Source organism: Ambystoma mexicanum, chromosome 5p (assembly GCF_040938575.1).
Source record: "Ambystoma mexicanum isolate Mex_15411 chromosome 5p, UKY_AmexF1_1, whole genome shotgun sequence".
NCBI lineage: Eukaryota > Metazoa > Chordata > Amphibia > Caudata > Ambystomatidae > Ambystoma > Ambystoma mexicanum.
Genome location: NC_090930.1, coordinates 527,184,594 through 527,201,061, shown reverse-complemented (window position 1 = coordinate 527,201,061; position 16,468 = coordinate 527,184,594). Strand labels below are relative to the sequence as shown.

General features: G+C 47.6%; 1 protein-coding gene across 3 annotated transcripts in view; it reads right to left on the bottom strand.

The window, feature by feature from the left end:
* ZNF711 (zinc finger protein 711) overlaps window positions 1-16,468 on the bottom strand; it is a 1,172,956-nt gene that overhangs the window by 236,673 nt on the left and 919,815 nt on the right. For all 3 annotated transcript variants that reach the window (XM_069612930.1, XM_069612928.1, XM_069612929.1), the window contains exon 10: window positions 11,497-11,634. In XM_069612930.1, the coding sequence (XP_069469031.1) occupies window positions 11,497-11,634 (138 nt within the window). The remainder of the gene's footprint in view (window positions 1-11,496; window positions 11,635-16,468) is intronic.

The window sequence follows — 16,468 nt, the reverse complement described above, 5'->3', positions numbered from 1 at the left end:
CCTATGAGAAGGGCAGATAGTTTCGCTCTGAGGCTCTGAAGCGCTTGACGCTGACCTGGAGAAATATGCGTTTTCAACTTACACCCCGGCTGAATGGCAGTGATTTGCTCCCTCAACTAGGACTCCTCTCTCGCCCTCTCCCTCTTTCTCCTAGCTCCCATTTCAATCAACGTACCCCTAATCGTGGCCTTAAATGCATCCCACACAATTCTGGGCTCCACCTCACCCGTGTCGTTAAGGCTAAAGAATTCCTCGATAGAAGACAGAAGGGATTGCCTCAGCTCCTTATCTGTTAGTAGAAAGTCATTACATATCCACCTCAACTTGCTCGGGGCAGGGGGAGAGATTCCCAAATTGACTCGAACTAAGTCATGATCGGACCATGGGACAGCCACAACCCCGAAATCGGACACGCAATCCCTGATCGCAGAACCCACCAACAGATAATCAATCCTAGAGAAAGCTTGATGCGCGGTCACGCCAAGCAGGGTGCGCATCCACAAGCCCCAGCTCACCATTAACCATGTTGAATGAATCCACCATTCTCAATTGGGATCTGGACACAAAACCATATTAAAGTCCCCCACCCCAACAATTAGCGCACCTTCAGCAAATACTCTGACCCTCTCACGCATCCCCTCCCAAAAAACATCTTGCCCTTCATTCGGGGAATATACACCCACAAAAGTGAAAAGTCGGCCCTTTAGCTCTCCCTTAACCATCATATACTGCCCTTCAGGGTCAGCTATGTGGGCTTTGCGGGAGAAGTGGGCATTCTGAGAAATCAAAAGGACGACCCGCGCTTCTTCGCCACATAGGAGGCATGAAACATCTGCTGTACACCTGAAAAGCAAGGCAACACAGCCTCCCTGAAGAGTGTTGGGACACGAAAGTGCTAGGAGGAGGAGAACAGCAGCACAAATGCAGCAGAAGGTATCTAACCCTTTGAATATTTTGGCAACAATTGGGATCTAACCCTGTGAATTGGACACTTTTGGGATTTAACCCAGTTATATATTTTTTCTTTCTTAAGGTAGTATATTGGCCAGGAATTGGAGTGCGTGCCTCACCCCCCCTTTTTTACATGTCATCTGCTGTACAGCCCTCGATCTGAGCGCATGCTCCCTCCCCCTGACCCAATGGGATTCCTGTAGGAAAAGAAAATGAAGTTTCAGTCTAGCAAATTCCCTCAACAACAAACACCTTTTAGTCGGAGAGTTCAGACCCTGCACATTTGAGGACCCCACCGACATCAGCTGTAAAGACTCATCCATAAGAAAAGCCAAAGAGATCTTCCGCCCCCACCAGGGAAGAGATTGAGGGTGCCCAACCCCTAGATCTCAGTGCACACGTGAAGCACACAAGAGCAAATGTGACCCCTTAAACCAGGTAGACCCAAGTGCAAAAAACGACCCACCCCAACTCCCAAAAAAGATAGCCATTTTGAACTCCAACCCACAGCACCCTTCCCCAACAAAACGAACCCCATCCACCCCCAACCCCACCTACCCTTGAGCACCTGGACCGGACACGACATCCACCTGCCGCACCGCCAGGCTGCCAAGGATCGCCTCCACTTGGGCAGAATGCAACAAAAGAAACATGAAATTTTGGGCCCCCCCTACTACAGTAACATAATCCAACAGGTCAAACACCATAACCCCATCCCACCAACAGAGAATAGTCCAGCAGACCCAACCTAGGAAAGTCTCAACATTCTTACAAAAGGTCAAATAGCCAACCATAAGGTCCCCGGGCACTCAGGTTTGCCCTAGAAGCAGGGCCCTCCACATCAAGGGCCCAACGTCGACTGCTCCGGGGAGGGCGGCGCCACCTTTCTGTACTTCCGGTGCCCTCGGACACGGCGCCGACCTGATGCGTCCGAGGGACCCCTTTGACTCCCCTCCTTCCTGGCTCCCAGCCCCGGACCAGAGGCCGTGGCCCCCAGCAATTCGCTAGTCACTTTCTGAATCTCCGACTCCGTAGATAGGGAGTACTTATAGCCATCCAACTCAAACGTAAGTGAGAACGGGTGCCCCCACCTATAGCGCACTCCCTTAGTCTGGAGCCACCTTGTCAGAGGGTCACACAGTCTCCGGCGGGCGAGGGCGAGCGCCGAAAGGTCCTGGTAGATCGATAGTATAACGCCATTCCATTCAAAAGGGCCCTTCCGACGTGCCAGCTCCAGAATCTTCGACTTCTCTGCATAGTACTGAAATTTGGGCTCGGTGGGATTCTCCCCATCGAAGAGCTTATTTATGATTGACTTGACTCTCATTGCAATGTCCATCTGGGTTTCCACCTCCCGCTCCGGGATACCCAGAAACCTGAGGTTGGACCGCCGTTCCCTATTCTCCAAGTCATCAAGCTTAAGAGCGACCTTCTCCTCTCGCTTCTCTAACTCTGCCAGGCGCATGTCGAATTGAGTTTCGAATAGGTCTGCCGAAGTCTGATTGGCCTCCAGGGCCTGGACCCGGTCCTCGACCGCGTCCACCTTTTTATCTAGGGAGTCAAGCCGCCTGCCAATATCAGCCCTGAAGCCGCGGATCTCCTCCAGATCCGGTTCTGGCTTATGGACTGAGCCTCCGATGTCTCTGATAGATCTGCCGCCTGCATACTGGTCCTGCCTGGCGCCTGGTCAGGGGCACGCCGGAACTTCTGCAAAGATTGCACCCCGTCCAGCCAGGAACCAAAGAGGTGCGAACCACCAGAGACACTCCAGAGGCAGGCACAGGGAGATCCCCACACTGACAACTAAGTCCTCCCAGCACTCCAGTCACTGCTCAGCTCCCTGCACTCTAGAACAATATCAGGCGGGCCACAGCTGCAAGCTAGCTCAAGGATATCCGGCAGTGGATGCCTATACACAAGAGCCACCAACTAAGTCCACTGTCCCGGCACACTCCAGAGCCGACCTCATCCACTCCCTGGACTACCTCCGAGAGCCCTCTGCAGTGGAACACAGCCACAGTTTCCCAGGAGCCCCACCACCAGTGCGTGAGAATTCCAGACAGTGCCACCCAAATGCCTGGTGATCACCCGTAAATGCGGGACAGGGGTCGGGCCAGTAGTGTCCCCCACAGGCTTCCTCTGCAGTACAGGTGCCACTGTACACAATGGAACTGCCAAAGAAATAAATCATAGACCTCCCGCCGCACCACGGGGGACACCAGCCCCCGCCCCTACACACTATTGTTGCAGCAGTCAGTCCAACCCTCCGAGAAAGTCCACGGCAGGCCCGCTCAAGGCAAAGGAGGCAAGCAAGGTGTAGGCGGTCTGCCGGCCCCCGCCAAGATCTGCACGGGCCGTCCTGGCCCAGGACTTGTCCAATGTGAGGGGGGGCTAACGGGCTCCACAGGATGAAGGGGGCAGTACCCCCATGGGCATCACGTACCTGAGGAGCCACGCCAGCGGGACAGTTCCGTGGGGCGAGCCGGCGGGTCCCTCCAAGCAAACGGGATCCAACACCTAAGGTCCAGCAAGCAGGACCACTCCAGGCGCCCCGCTCGCAGCCCCCACAGGTACCGCGGACGTTGTGTCAAAGCTCTTTGCGGTGGGGGAGGAGACCGCGGCCCCGTCTTCTGCCCCTCCCCTCCGACAGGCAGCCAGCGAACGCGCGGATCTTGCCACCGGGCGAAGTGTAACTCCTCTCCCGCTCGCTACTAGATGGCGGCTGATCTCCGGCCCGGAGGAGCCCAGTAGCACCGCAGGCATGGTCCCCTGACGCCCACTGACTTCAGCACACTCAGGGGGGGGGGGGGGTCAGACCTCGACTCCCAGGGCGGTGGGGGGCCCGAACAGTCAAATTTCACGCCCAAGCGAGGAGATCAGCCGAGACCCTTCAGCACATCTCGGCACCCCCTGGCGGCTCTTGAGGAAGTAAATTTAAGATCCTTTTCAGTAGGACAAAAGGTATAAGCCCTTTTACCTACCTCTAAAAATAAACTGGTCTCTAAGTGGCATGGGCCATATGAGGTACTAGAGCAAACGGGGACCTGTACCTATGAAATAGCTCAACCTGATGAGCAAGAAACCCACCTTTACCATGTAACTCTCTTAAAGGAATGGGAAGAAAATCCTTCCGCTGCCTCAACCTCGATATTGTCTTTTTTGATACCGGAGGAGATAGACAATTAAGAGCTTATTCCCCAAGAACCATCTAGACCGAAGCAAGAGGATTTAAACTACCTGGTCATGGCATTCCCTGAAGTATTCTGCGAAACACCAGTGAGTACATGGTACTCATCATATCAGAACTCCAAAGGGAAAAGTGGTCCATTTAAAACCATATAGACTCCCAGAAGCCTGAAAACAAACAGTGGTAGAGGAAGTGAAAAACATTCTGAAGGCAAACATTATCGAGCCTTCTTCCAGCCCAAAGTCCTCCCCTATTGTATTGTTAACAAAACCTGATCATTCTTGGAGGTTTTGCATAGACTTCAGACAGGATAACGCCATCTCCGCCTTTGAAGCCGATCCTATGCCGCGCATCGATGAGTTAATAGATAAACTCTGAAGTGCTATCTTTCTATCGACCCTAGACTTAATCAAGGGATATTGGCAGGTCCCAGTACATGGACCTGATAAGGAAAAGACAGCTTTCTCGATGCCCCTCAGGGCTATTCCAGTTTAAAGTCCTCCCTTTCGGCCTGCATGGGGCCCCAGCCACTTTCCAATGGCTTATGGACACGATATTGCAGCCCAACTCCGATTTCTGTGGGGCTTATATTGACGACAGTCATTTACAGTAAGGTTTGGGAAGGCCATCTTTTCCATCTCTTTACTATTATGAGTACCCTCAGAGAAGCCGGCTTAACTGCCAATCCATCCAAACGTAAGCTGGCCCAATCAGCCGTGAAATACCTCTGATTCTTTGTAGAGAAGGGCAGTGTCCAACCCCAATGAGATAAAGTGAAAGCTGTCCTGGATACCCACATGCCTAAGACCAAGAGAACTCACAGCGTTCCTAGAATTGATTGGTTATTTCTGTAGGGTTATCCCCAATTTCTTGGATAAAACAGCTAGGTTAACCAACAAATTAAAGAACACTGAACCCCAGAAGATTAATTGGACTGATGAGGAAGACATCTGTTACAAAAACTTAAAACAAACCTTGTACCAGAACCCAATCCTAAAGGTGGTAGACATTTCAAAGAAGTTTGTGTTACAAACTGGTGCCTCTCTCACAGGGTTAGGAGCAGTCTATCACAAATGTGTGATGGATTAGAACACCCTATCCTATTCACTAGTTGAAAACTTTTCCCACGTGAAAATAACTACTCTGTGTTGGAGTTAGAGGCCCTTGCCATCAAATGGGTAATCACCCATCTAAGATACTATCTTTTAGGAAGAAAGGTTACCCTTGCCACAGACCACTTACTTTTAGTATGGATAAGCCTAAAAAGGATTCTAACCCCCGAGTTATGCGATTGTTCTTAGACCTGCAACCCTACTGTTTCACTGTGGAACACCGAAAAGGCAAAGACCAGGGGAACGTTTCCCGGTTTCCCAGTGAAACAGATGCGGCTACATCGCATAGGAGAAGGGTATATGAGACACCAGAAGGTGCATCAACCGCTAGTCCCCGTGGATCTCTCTCTCTCAGGTGGCCAGGGTACGGCCATCACCCTTGGATCCAGACCCTGGGGGTAGACCAGCATGGGAAGAATCACCTGGGTGAGGGGTCTTCGGGGAGTTGGACGCCGAATGGCAAGAAACAGTATCACTCCCCCGTAACACCTTTACCCCAGCCTACCAAGTACGATATGTGGGAACTGTACCCCCTCCCTTTCCCTTCACATACCCTTCCACACGGACAGCCCGCTCTGGGAGAAAACAGACTCACACCCGAGCAGTGTACCCGACATGTCCCGCTACTATAGTCAGGCGAACTCAGGCAATTACTGACAATCACTCATACCTGACTTCCATTAAACTTCCCCACACAGATAAAAGGCAGAGCACAAGAGCACACTCTGATTGAGGCGAAGCACACGGAGGAGCAGTACTTTTCCGACGGCAGGTGAACGAGGTAAGAAGGCGGTAAACCAAGAAGGGTACATAAGGAGGGAGATACCCTTGACCTTACTTTCCAGAACCCTACAAATCAGAAAGCATAAGGCTCGGAAAACAAACTGCAGAATCCTGTATTGTATTGTGTGTCAGAGATACCCAGGGCCATCCTGCACGACTGACGGAGTCGGGGAGGATCAGCAGCTGCCGTGGTACTGTCCTTGGCTCCAAGATTGAAGGAGTGCCTGAGAGATTCAACACAGCTAGTTAGTTGGGGAGTCAGATACAAGACTGATCTGTGTTGAAGTCAAGGTTGCAAGCGGGCAACATTGTATAAAGAGCGCAAGAACAAAGTGAAACGCATGTGACGAAAGACATGAGGAAAGCTTAATTGCTGATGGATGTTTGAACATTTACAGAAGAAAGATACAGTACCAGTGACTGAGTGGTCAGGCACCGTGTGGGTGCCCAATCGAAGGTCTCTGTAAAGGTATTCAGCCAAGAAGTGGTAAAAACAAAAAGTAAGAACATTGTGTGAGGTGGACTGAAGTGGTCCTGCGACAGTTTAAGCAAAACCCATCGCACATTTGAATGTTTTCGATTTTGATGTCAAGTCGAAAACGTAGAAAGTGAGATGGCATGGTCTGAGCCCGAACGAGGGAGACCAAATGTGAAAGTTGCGCTAAAGGGAATCAGGGCCCAAACGAGGGAGACCAGTTGTTAACATTGTGGTAAAAAGGGCTCCAATCCTGAAGGAGGGAGACCCATGATGAATATTTGAAACGAGAACTTGTACATTTGAAAATCCTGATAGGAATTTTGGTGTTTGTTATGGCAGGCCCTCTGCAGTAAGAGACTGTTATTGGAAAGGAGGCTTTGGCAAAAGGCCCCGATATCTATGCTGTGCTTTGAACTGTATCCTTGTGGCAGAGAAGCCAGAACGTGCCGCTTTAATCCGTGCTGAAAACATGGGGAAGGGAAGCCAACTGCTCATCTATCCTGACATATTTCTTGAACACTTGTTTTTGCATACACTATTGTCCTACACCATTTTGTATTTAGAAGTAAGGATTGGCAATAGGTTTATTAGTATCAGCCCTTTTATTTTCACAAACTCGACTAGGACTGCATTATTATTATTATTTGATGGACATAGCTTCCTCCCATCTTTAGATTTACGCTTAAATAGGCGATTAACCAAACCAATTAACACCCTTGAACTGTGATCACTTGTGTCTCTTCACCGTTTGATACCATGCCTTCCTCACAGCTATGAACCCTGAGATTAGACCGGCAGCTATGAGAGCCCCTCCACTCCATTTGAAACATTTCTAATTACCCACGGGCAAAAGCAGAATGATATTGTTGCTACATAGACTGCTACATGAAGGGAAATCGGCAACAGTGGGGTCATACAATCAGAAATGGGGAACAGAAATGGCATAGGACATCCCTGAGACTCACTGGGATGGATTATAAAGTAGTATTTCCAAAGTAACAAGAGTCATCCAGATAAGGGAAAAGTGGCAGAAAATGTTGATTCGCTTGCCCTACAACCCAGTGTAGCGCCACAATATGTACCCGAAGGTATCACCCATGTGTTGCCGTGAGTGTAGAGAAAGGTGCTTGTGTTTACGCATTTGATGGAGCTGTCCGAAAGTCCAACCTTTCTGGGAGGTAGTGAAAGAGTCCACAGAGAAAATGTTCAATATACCAGGGGTGCTTTCTTCAGAGTTATAACTAATAGGGATGTGAGACCCAGAGACAAGGCCACGCGAAAGGGCAATCAAGAAGGAGATAGCGATCATATTTTTGGTATCAGTACGGTTAATTTCACAGAGATGGAGGGGCAGAGCGGTGCCTACGTTTAGTGACTTGATACGAAAACATTGGGAACTCTTGGCATTGGAATGGATTACATACTCATTGCAATCGAACCATGTGGGTTTCTGGGCAGATTTGGGAGAAGTCTTGGCTTTCATAAAAGATGATTTTCGATTACTGCTTTGCCCGCAAAGACTCAAACTCTTGAACATTGAATAGACAACACTTGAAGTCATTAATCAGACACAGCATGTTAAGAAGCTGCTATGGAGGGAGGGGAGAGGGAAGGGAAAGGTTCACTGTTTGGAGTTCTTTGTAGGTTTGTTGATACTAAAACTGGAAATGTAATTAAAAAAAAGAACTGTCAGCCAGAGCCCCTGCACTTTAGCAGTTTTGGAGGAGTATTTCCCCGCTGTTGCCAACCTGCTGGCCCCTTTAAGATCTGTAAGGAAAGGAATCATTCATCTGAACTGTGGTTTTCGGCTGAACTCGGAGCTCTAAAATTGTGCTGCAGACAGGCCAAAAGGAAATGGCGTACAGGTTATTTGACTGCCGATAAACTCGCTTTTCGTCAAGCTTTGACAGTATACCAAAAAGCAATCCTTGCTGCAAAAAAAAATCTTTTTTTAGTAAAAAGGTTGAAAGTGATGTTAATAAACCCAAAGCCCTGTTTGAATTGGTCCAATCTCTCGCCACACTTATAAAGGCTGGCTCTCCTGTAGTATCGTCGCAAGCCCTTTGTGACTCATTTTTTTTCCATACTAAAATTGAGTCCATTCATAATTATATTAGAGATGTAACTGATAAGTCCTCTGCTGTCCTGATCTCCCCTGAATTGCCTGCTCCCAATGCCTCATGGCTTTCTTTCCCAGTCTTCTCCGATCAAGATATACTCGGGGCCATTCACTACCTTAAATCTGCTTCCCTGGCTGATGCCATCCCATTGGCTCTGCTTAAAGATATTTCGGGAGACGTGATCTCGCACATCACGACAGCAGTTAATACGTAATTTCAAGAGGGGCTCATTCCAAGTGCCTTGAAACATGCTAGTGTGCTTCCTTTGCTAAAAAAAGCCTTCCCTGGACCCAGGTGTGTTTGCAAATTTCCGCCCCATTTCTCTTCTACCGTCCCTGATGAAGGTTTTGGAAACTCTTGTGTCCCCCCCTTCTCTCATGTTTCCTGTAATCTTCCGGGTTGTTTTATGTCTTTCAGTCTGTCTTTCGGCCAGGGAGGAGAACTGAATCAGTGCTTAACTCTGTGCTGGACGACTTAGCCCGCCTAGTCGACCAGGGTGGGCTGGGAGCACTTCTCTTATTAGATCTGTCGGCTGCGTTCGACACAGTTGATCATTCCACTCTGCCCCCATGCCTGCATCCGACAACCGGGTGATCAAAGTCCTGGCTTATTGGTCTCGTTCTCTCTCCCCCCTTTTTGCTAGAAATCTGTGTTGCTGTCTTGCGGGGTTCCTTAGGGATCCGCTCTCTCGTCTATATTTATATCCAACCTCCTCTTCTTATTTTGTCACACGGTTTCAGGTACTATTCTTATGCAGACGACACGCAGATCCAGGTTCGTCAGGATCTCAATCGCCCCCGACACTGCGTCTTGGCTTAGGAGGTGCCTTGAAGATCTGGGTGCCTGGATGTCTGTCAACTGATTAAAACTAAATGGCAATAAAACAGAGGTTCTTCTTGCCGGCACAGCCAGTCCACTCTCCTTCTGAACCCTGATTTCGGCCATATTTCTTTGGGCCGTTTTCCCCTGCCATCCCCTTCAGTCATAAACCTGGACGTTAAGTTCTCCGGCTCTCTATCCATGGCAGAGCTGGTGGCTGCGGTGTGTAAATTGGGCCATTTCAGAGTGCGTACTTTGCAGAAAGTTCTTGTCACAAACTCACTAGCCAACTCCAGTATTTTGATTTACATTAATAACTTAGATATATTACTAAGCATATTAATCTTCATCAATTTGGTACTACCAGATGATGTTCCATTCACTACTCTAAAGTCCAATTGGTTAATGCACATTGCTTATCATAAACTATTCAAAAGTATTTGAATTATTATTAAATACTTCCCAATTGCTTTGATTTGTCTGAAATAGTCACCTTATGCAATACACACTTTGACATGTTCAGGTGCTCCCATCATATGTGAAATGCAGTCTGGAGTGACCAGTACTTCCATGTAATGGCAGGTATGGTATACACATCGCATTAAAGATGCAATTTCACCTGCCAAGGTGCTGCCTTCATATGTTAGAGTTAGCCTTTAATGTTCCAGTGGCACTGTTTTAAGACATGTAAAGCATTCTGTGCATGAATGGCCTCAAATCGTCCAGTATTGCCATCACATGCCAAGTGCAGCCTCAAATGCCCAAGAACTGCAGAGAATTCTAAAGCATTTCAGAACAGCAAACTTCATGCAATATTGTTATTCCCTCCACCTGCCCAAAAGGCCTCACACATATTACCACAAATTATGGCAAATAATTCTACACAAGTCAGGTATATTCATTATATGTCAGGTGAAGTTTTACATATCCTGATACTGCCATTGTGTGCCAAGTATAACCTCAAATGTCCAAATCAATTTACCACCATCTTAATCTAGATCACACAAATGCCAAATATATAAATCATAATTTATCAGTTACAGGATAACATATCCAGTTGCTGTAATAATTTCAAGTAATTCAGCAAAGTCCCGGCCTAACCCCTATCCTACTTTCCAGTCCCTCTTACCCCAGGGGGTCTCCTAATTCGGCTGCCCAGAAGACAATGGGAGGCAGGAACGTTGGTAAGCTCCCGTCTTTTCCTGAAGTAGCAGGCATTTTCTGCTGCCTCTGTGTGCACCAGTCACTTCTGTACAACACTTGTAGATAGAGCATACTTGGCAAGCACAGAACTACTCTGTATATGATCCTCTTCATGCCCTCTCCTCATCCGGCCTGTACGCATCAACAACCTCTTGGTGTTCTGGTGGGGGTAGGAGAATGTTCCACTCCTTGTCCTTCACTCAGCACAAAGGTAATTATGTTGAGGAGCAAAGGAGGAACAAGTGGTGGGAACTGTGGGACGTAAATATGGCTCTTCAAAGCCCTGTTGCTTTGTGCCCTGCCTCAGACTGTCAATGCTAGGAATACCCAGAAAATGTTTGGGGTACCAACAGGTGCCCACAGTGGACCCCCTATTTGTGCCCTACAAATTGTTAACAGTATTGCATTTTTGGAAAATGAAATACCCATGTGATTTTTACATTCCACATCTTGCAAAATAAAATGGAACCATTTTCTTCTGGGCACCAAAGAATGTAATTGAAGTTTGAAGGTCAACAGTCAAACATCAAATGAAGTTTTACAAATATGGTGTGAAAACAATTTAGCAATTAAGGGTTAAACAGATAATTCAAAAAAATCCATCCTTGACATGGCTTTGATATTCAACAAACATTTGCTTTGAATTGGTAAAGTGGGGGTGTTTTCCAGAAAATTAAGATACTCACCGCTTCCGACTGTCACTGTTCTGGGTTGAAATCCATTGAATAAATGTCCCCTTGTGGGTAGGAAGCAGTGGTATGGCGACTAATAAAAGGGAAAATATCTTTTCTACTACACAATACAGTGGGTGATTTCATTAAATTAGAAAACCAATCATTATACCTGTTTGCCATTGTCTAGTTTCACTTCTCCTCCTTTTCTTTGTCTTCTGTTTAAGTGCTCGGCTTGTGGCAATGTCACAGATCTGAAGGTACTGAGCTGTTCCATTTTTGTTTTCAATCCTTGTGTCCAAGTTATTGCCTGGAAAATGATCATTACTTGTTATTAACCTGACCCAGCAATAATTATTTGCATAAGGGGAAAATAATGGCCACAAAAAATAACATAAGTAGAATGATCATTTTTAATTATCCAGAAAAATCTAAAAATGAAAACATTACCTCAACTCTGTTTAAGGAATTCTTCACCTAAAGAAATATACTTACACATTTTAATGGAAAGTCAATTCCTTAATTAATTCATCAATTAATGAACTAAATAGCTTTCAAAGTCTCCTACCATTGCAAATGCGGTCAGTGTCCCATTAAAGTTAATGGGCTGTGGCAAAGTTGCATGCCTTTCGATGGGGGTGGTCAACAGGGCAGTGAATATCCCCTAGCCAGTCAGTGATGGACCCAAGGATGGTATGGGGAGGATCACACAGTCACCATCTCTTAGTCTCTGTCATTATGCAGTCTCTCACATTTTTTTTTAAAACTCTTTTTATTGGATTTTACAGCAAAATACACCAACTCCAAAACAAAGAAACCCACCCTTGCCCTCCCTCCCTCCCCCAAAGTGACGAGCATTCAAAATCCACATCATCGTTCTTCAAACAGTTTCTCCCCCCTATTGGAGCTCCAATAGTCTCAAGCGCTGCGGACACCACATAACCCTATAATCTCCCTTAAGGAAAGTCATAATCTCCCCCAGTCCACTGCAAATCCCTGCAATTTATTTTCCATGATGTAAATTGCCCACTCCAAGGCCACAATGTCCCACACCTTCCTCAACCAGTCCTGTTCCATGGGTACTTCGGGGCTCTTCCATCTCTGAGCTATTACCAACATCGCATCCAGCGTCAAGATCACTCTCGCTTTCTCCCTTCCTCCAATTCTCCCCACTTCTGGCGTCCCGTGAATGCCCAAAAGGATCTGTATTGGAGTGCGTGTATCCCCCGGGCCGAAGGCCTGTTCCTGTGCCCTTTGCACTTCTCCCCAGAAAGGTGCAATCCTGGGGCATTTCCAACAGATATGTTCTGCCGTGCCTGTTAACCCACATCCCCTCCAACAACTGCTCGGCCTTAAAGGAAACATCTTATGCAGGCGGGTCGGGGTGTAGTGCCACCCGAATAGGAGCTTATACCATGTTTCCTGGAGCTGAGATGCTCTCGCCAGTTTGGGTATCTTCCTCCAAAGTCTTTCCCACTCACCCCCACTGATTTCTCTCCCCAGCCTCTTTTCCCATTTCTGCATATAGGCCCATTGAGGGTCCCTATTCGAGATATGCAAAATCTTGTAAATATTGGAAATGAGACCCTTCGATCCGTCGTTGGTTAGTAGGAATCTTTCAAACTGTGTTGGTTCCCTAGTTGCTGTCAGGAAACCAGCTCCCCGTACCACCAAATGTTATACCAAACATGCAAGTCCCGAATCCCCGAGATCTTTGGAGCCGAAGCGTATCTCCTCACGTTTTCAAACCCTCCTACAACGCTGGGGGTTGCATTGGAAACGCTGGTTGCCTGAGCACGTACGTGCACGACTACGGCGTGTGCAACGTTCCCCTCGCGGTCATGTGAATCAGTATAAAGCTCCGCCCTGACCATGGAACGCTGCTTCTGAATTTTGTCTTTTTGGAGCTCTTCTTGTTGTTACCTCTTGCCTTGAACCACGACCCTGTTTTGCCTTACGGATTGATATTGGACACTCCTGGCCTTGTACTTGATACCTGGTTATCCTTGACTTCGGAACGAACGACCATCATTCTTGTCTTACGCTGATTTGTCTGGTCACCTCGGAACTCCCTTTCTGCACGTCCTGATTCACATGATCAATCATCTGTTTTGTCCACGGTCCTTTTGCAAGCACGAACTCTTCTCTTCATCCACAAAGGAACTCTTTTCACTTTTGGGAACTCGTCACATGGAACGCTTCACTTTGGGAACTTGTCACAAGGAACACATTTACTTTTGGACATTTTCACAGACTTCCATTCCTCTAGAGGCGTCCGCGTGCCGGCGGGTACAGGTTTAGGTTGGATTGTCCTTATTTTTGGGACCACGCTCCTTGGACGGACTTCCTATCTCTTCTGGGTTTCCACTTCCACTGCTGGAACATTTCACGGACAAGCACCAAGACTGGTTTCCTGGATATCTCTGGCCCTCAATTTGACTTGCTCTCATTGCCCAGAGGTATCCCTTTACGTGAGTACTTTGGCTTGCTCAGTTATTGTTTTTTCTCTTGTTTGCGTCGTGAACAAAACTCCTGACACTGTGTTCTCTGTCTAGGCAGCTGTGTTCCAACTCACCATAATCTTCCGGGCAATTCCCCTTCCAAACAGTCCTTTGGTACTATTGGGAGTTGCATTGTCAGGAAGATTTCTACCGCTACACTACGCGCTCAACTGAACCCCGGTCTCGCCACCAGGTCCACGTGGGTGATTCCTCACATATTCAGAAAGCCATATAATTAACCATGATGGAAGCTGCCGACGATCCGTTGGCAGCTTTGGTTCAGTTGGTCGCTGGTTTACGCGCAGATATGACTGCGGCTCATGATGCCACCCAGCGTCGGATTGACGCCCTGCAAGTTAACTTACAGGCAGGTGGTGGTGCAAGTGCCCCTTCTTCTGGTTCTGCCCTTGGGGCAGGCGCTCCTCGACAAGAGAACGTGCCCGTTTACATGACGGCACAGTTTCCTTTGGCCCCTCCGGAACGGTTCATGGGGGATCCTAAGACGTTCCGTACTTTCATTAACCAATGTAGACTACATTTCTTATGTCGTCCTAAGTCTTTCCCTGATGCCACTACCAAGGCGGCTTTTGTGCTTTCCTACCTTGGGGGAACATCAGCGGTCTGGGCTAATCCTTTATTGGAACAGGGTAGCCATCTTTTGTACGACTGCGATGCCCTCATCTCTGCTATGTCCCGTGTTTTTGATACTCGGTACAAGCCCCAAGCCTCTGATCTGGAGCTGCTCTCCTTACAACAGAAGGATATGCCCTTATTGTCCTACTTGGCGAAATTCAACCAACTGGTAGCAGAGACGAATTGGCCTGAGGCGAAGAAAGGGGCTCTGTTTTATAAGGGTCTTTCAGACTCACTCAAGGACGTTCTGTCCACTGTCCCGTGGTTCCTGCTGCTTTTTCTGAATTGGTGGACCTGGTTCTACAAGTCGATGCACGAAGGGCAGAACGCAAAGGGGAAAAGAGACTGGTTCCCTATCCAACACCAGTATCTAGTGATCAAAGCCATGCTACACCTGAGCCTATGCAGATAGGTACCCTCAGGGCTCCTCTGTCATCTGAAGAAAGAGACCCGCAGGAAGAACAATTTATGTTATTACTGTGGTTCCTCGGAACATTTCTTGAGACAGTGCCCCAAGAAACCATGTAAACAGGGAAACTCCAAAGCTCGGCAATAGAGAGAGCCCCTTTGTCGAGTCCCACCAGTGCGGGCTCTAATACCATGGTTTTGTTTCCCATTACTGTTCACATTTTCGCTCCTTCAATGGTTTCTTGTTCTGTTGATGCAGTATTGGATTCAGGGGCTACTGGGAATTATGTTGATAGTCAGTTTGTTCAGGATTATGGTATTCCTCTGATTCCCAAGCCTTCCCCCGAACTGGTCAACGCCGTTGACGGCACGACTCTGTTATCAGGGTTGGTTACCGAACAAACAGTAGATCTCCTTATGATTACGTCCTCTGTTCATACCGAAACCATAGCCTTTGATGTCATTACAGCACCCCAATTCAAACTTATCCTTGGGTTGCCTTGGTTAAAGAAACATAATACGTTAGTGGATTGGGTTAAAGGGACGGTATCCTTTCATTCAGAATTCTGTGCTACGTCTTGTGGGACATTAGGATCCTCATCTTCGGGACCCAGTACTCATCTATTGGATTCCGCTTTGGTCATTGGAGCAGTCATGACTACGGTATTGCCTCGGGAGTACAGTGATTACAAAGACGTCTCACAAGAAAGGCGCTGAGATCCTACCACCACATCGACAGTATGACTGTCCCATCGATTTGGTCCCTAATGCCACGGTACCCTCTGGTCGTGTCTATTCCCTAACCCAGAAGGAGGACGGGTGTTAAAGGAGTATCTGGACAGATCCTTGGCTTCTGGCTTTATCAGACCATCACGTTCTCCGGCTGCATCGCCTCTCCCGAAAAAAGAAGGCGATTTGCGCCCCTGCATCGACTACCGCGCATTGAACGCTATCACCGTTCGTAACCAGTGCCCAATTCCGCTTATCTCAGCTCTTTTAGACCAATTGGGTTCTTCTACCATCTTCACTAAGTTGGACTTACGGGGCGCTTATAACCTGGTCAGAATGCGGAAGGGTGATGAATGGAAGACGGCTTTTAAAACAAAGTATGGCCTGTATGAATTCTTGGTTATGCCGTTTGGCTTAAGTAATGCCCCAGCTACGTTTCAATACTTTATCAATGATGTTTTCAGTGATTTACTCGACCAATATGTCATTGCATACCTTGATGATATTCTGATCTACTCCTCCGATTATGATACTCATGTTCAGCATGTCTCCACAGTACTACAACGGTTACGAGACCATCGTCTCTATGCGAAATTAGAGAAGTGCATCTTCCATGCCAAGCATGTTGAGTTTCTGGGATATGACATCACGAACCAAGGAGTTGGTATGAGTGATTCTAAAGTAAGGGCTGTACTGGATTGGCCTGCGCCTACGTCTATCAAGTCCTTACAGTCCTTTTTAGGATTTGCACATTTTTATAGACGTTTTATATGCTCATTTTCTGCCATTGTGGCTCCCTTGACTGCCCTTAACAGCCCTAAGAACGGGTTCAAATGGACGAAGGAAGCACAGACAGCCTTTGACAACCTCAAA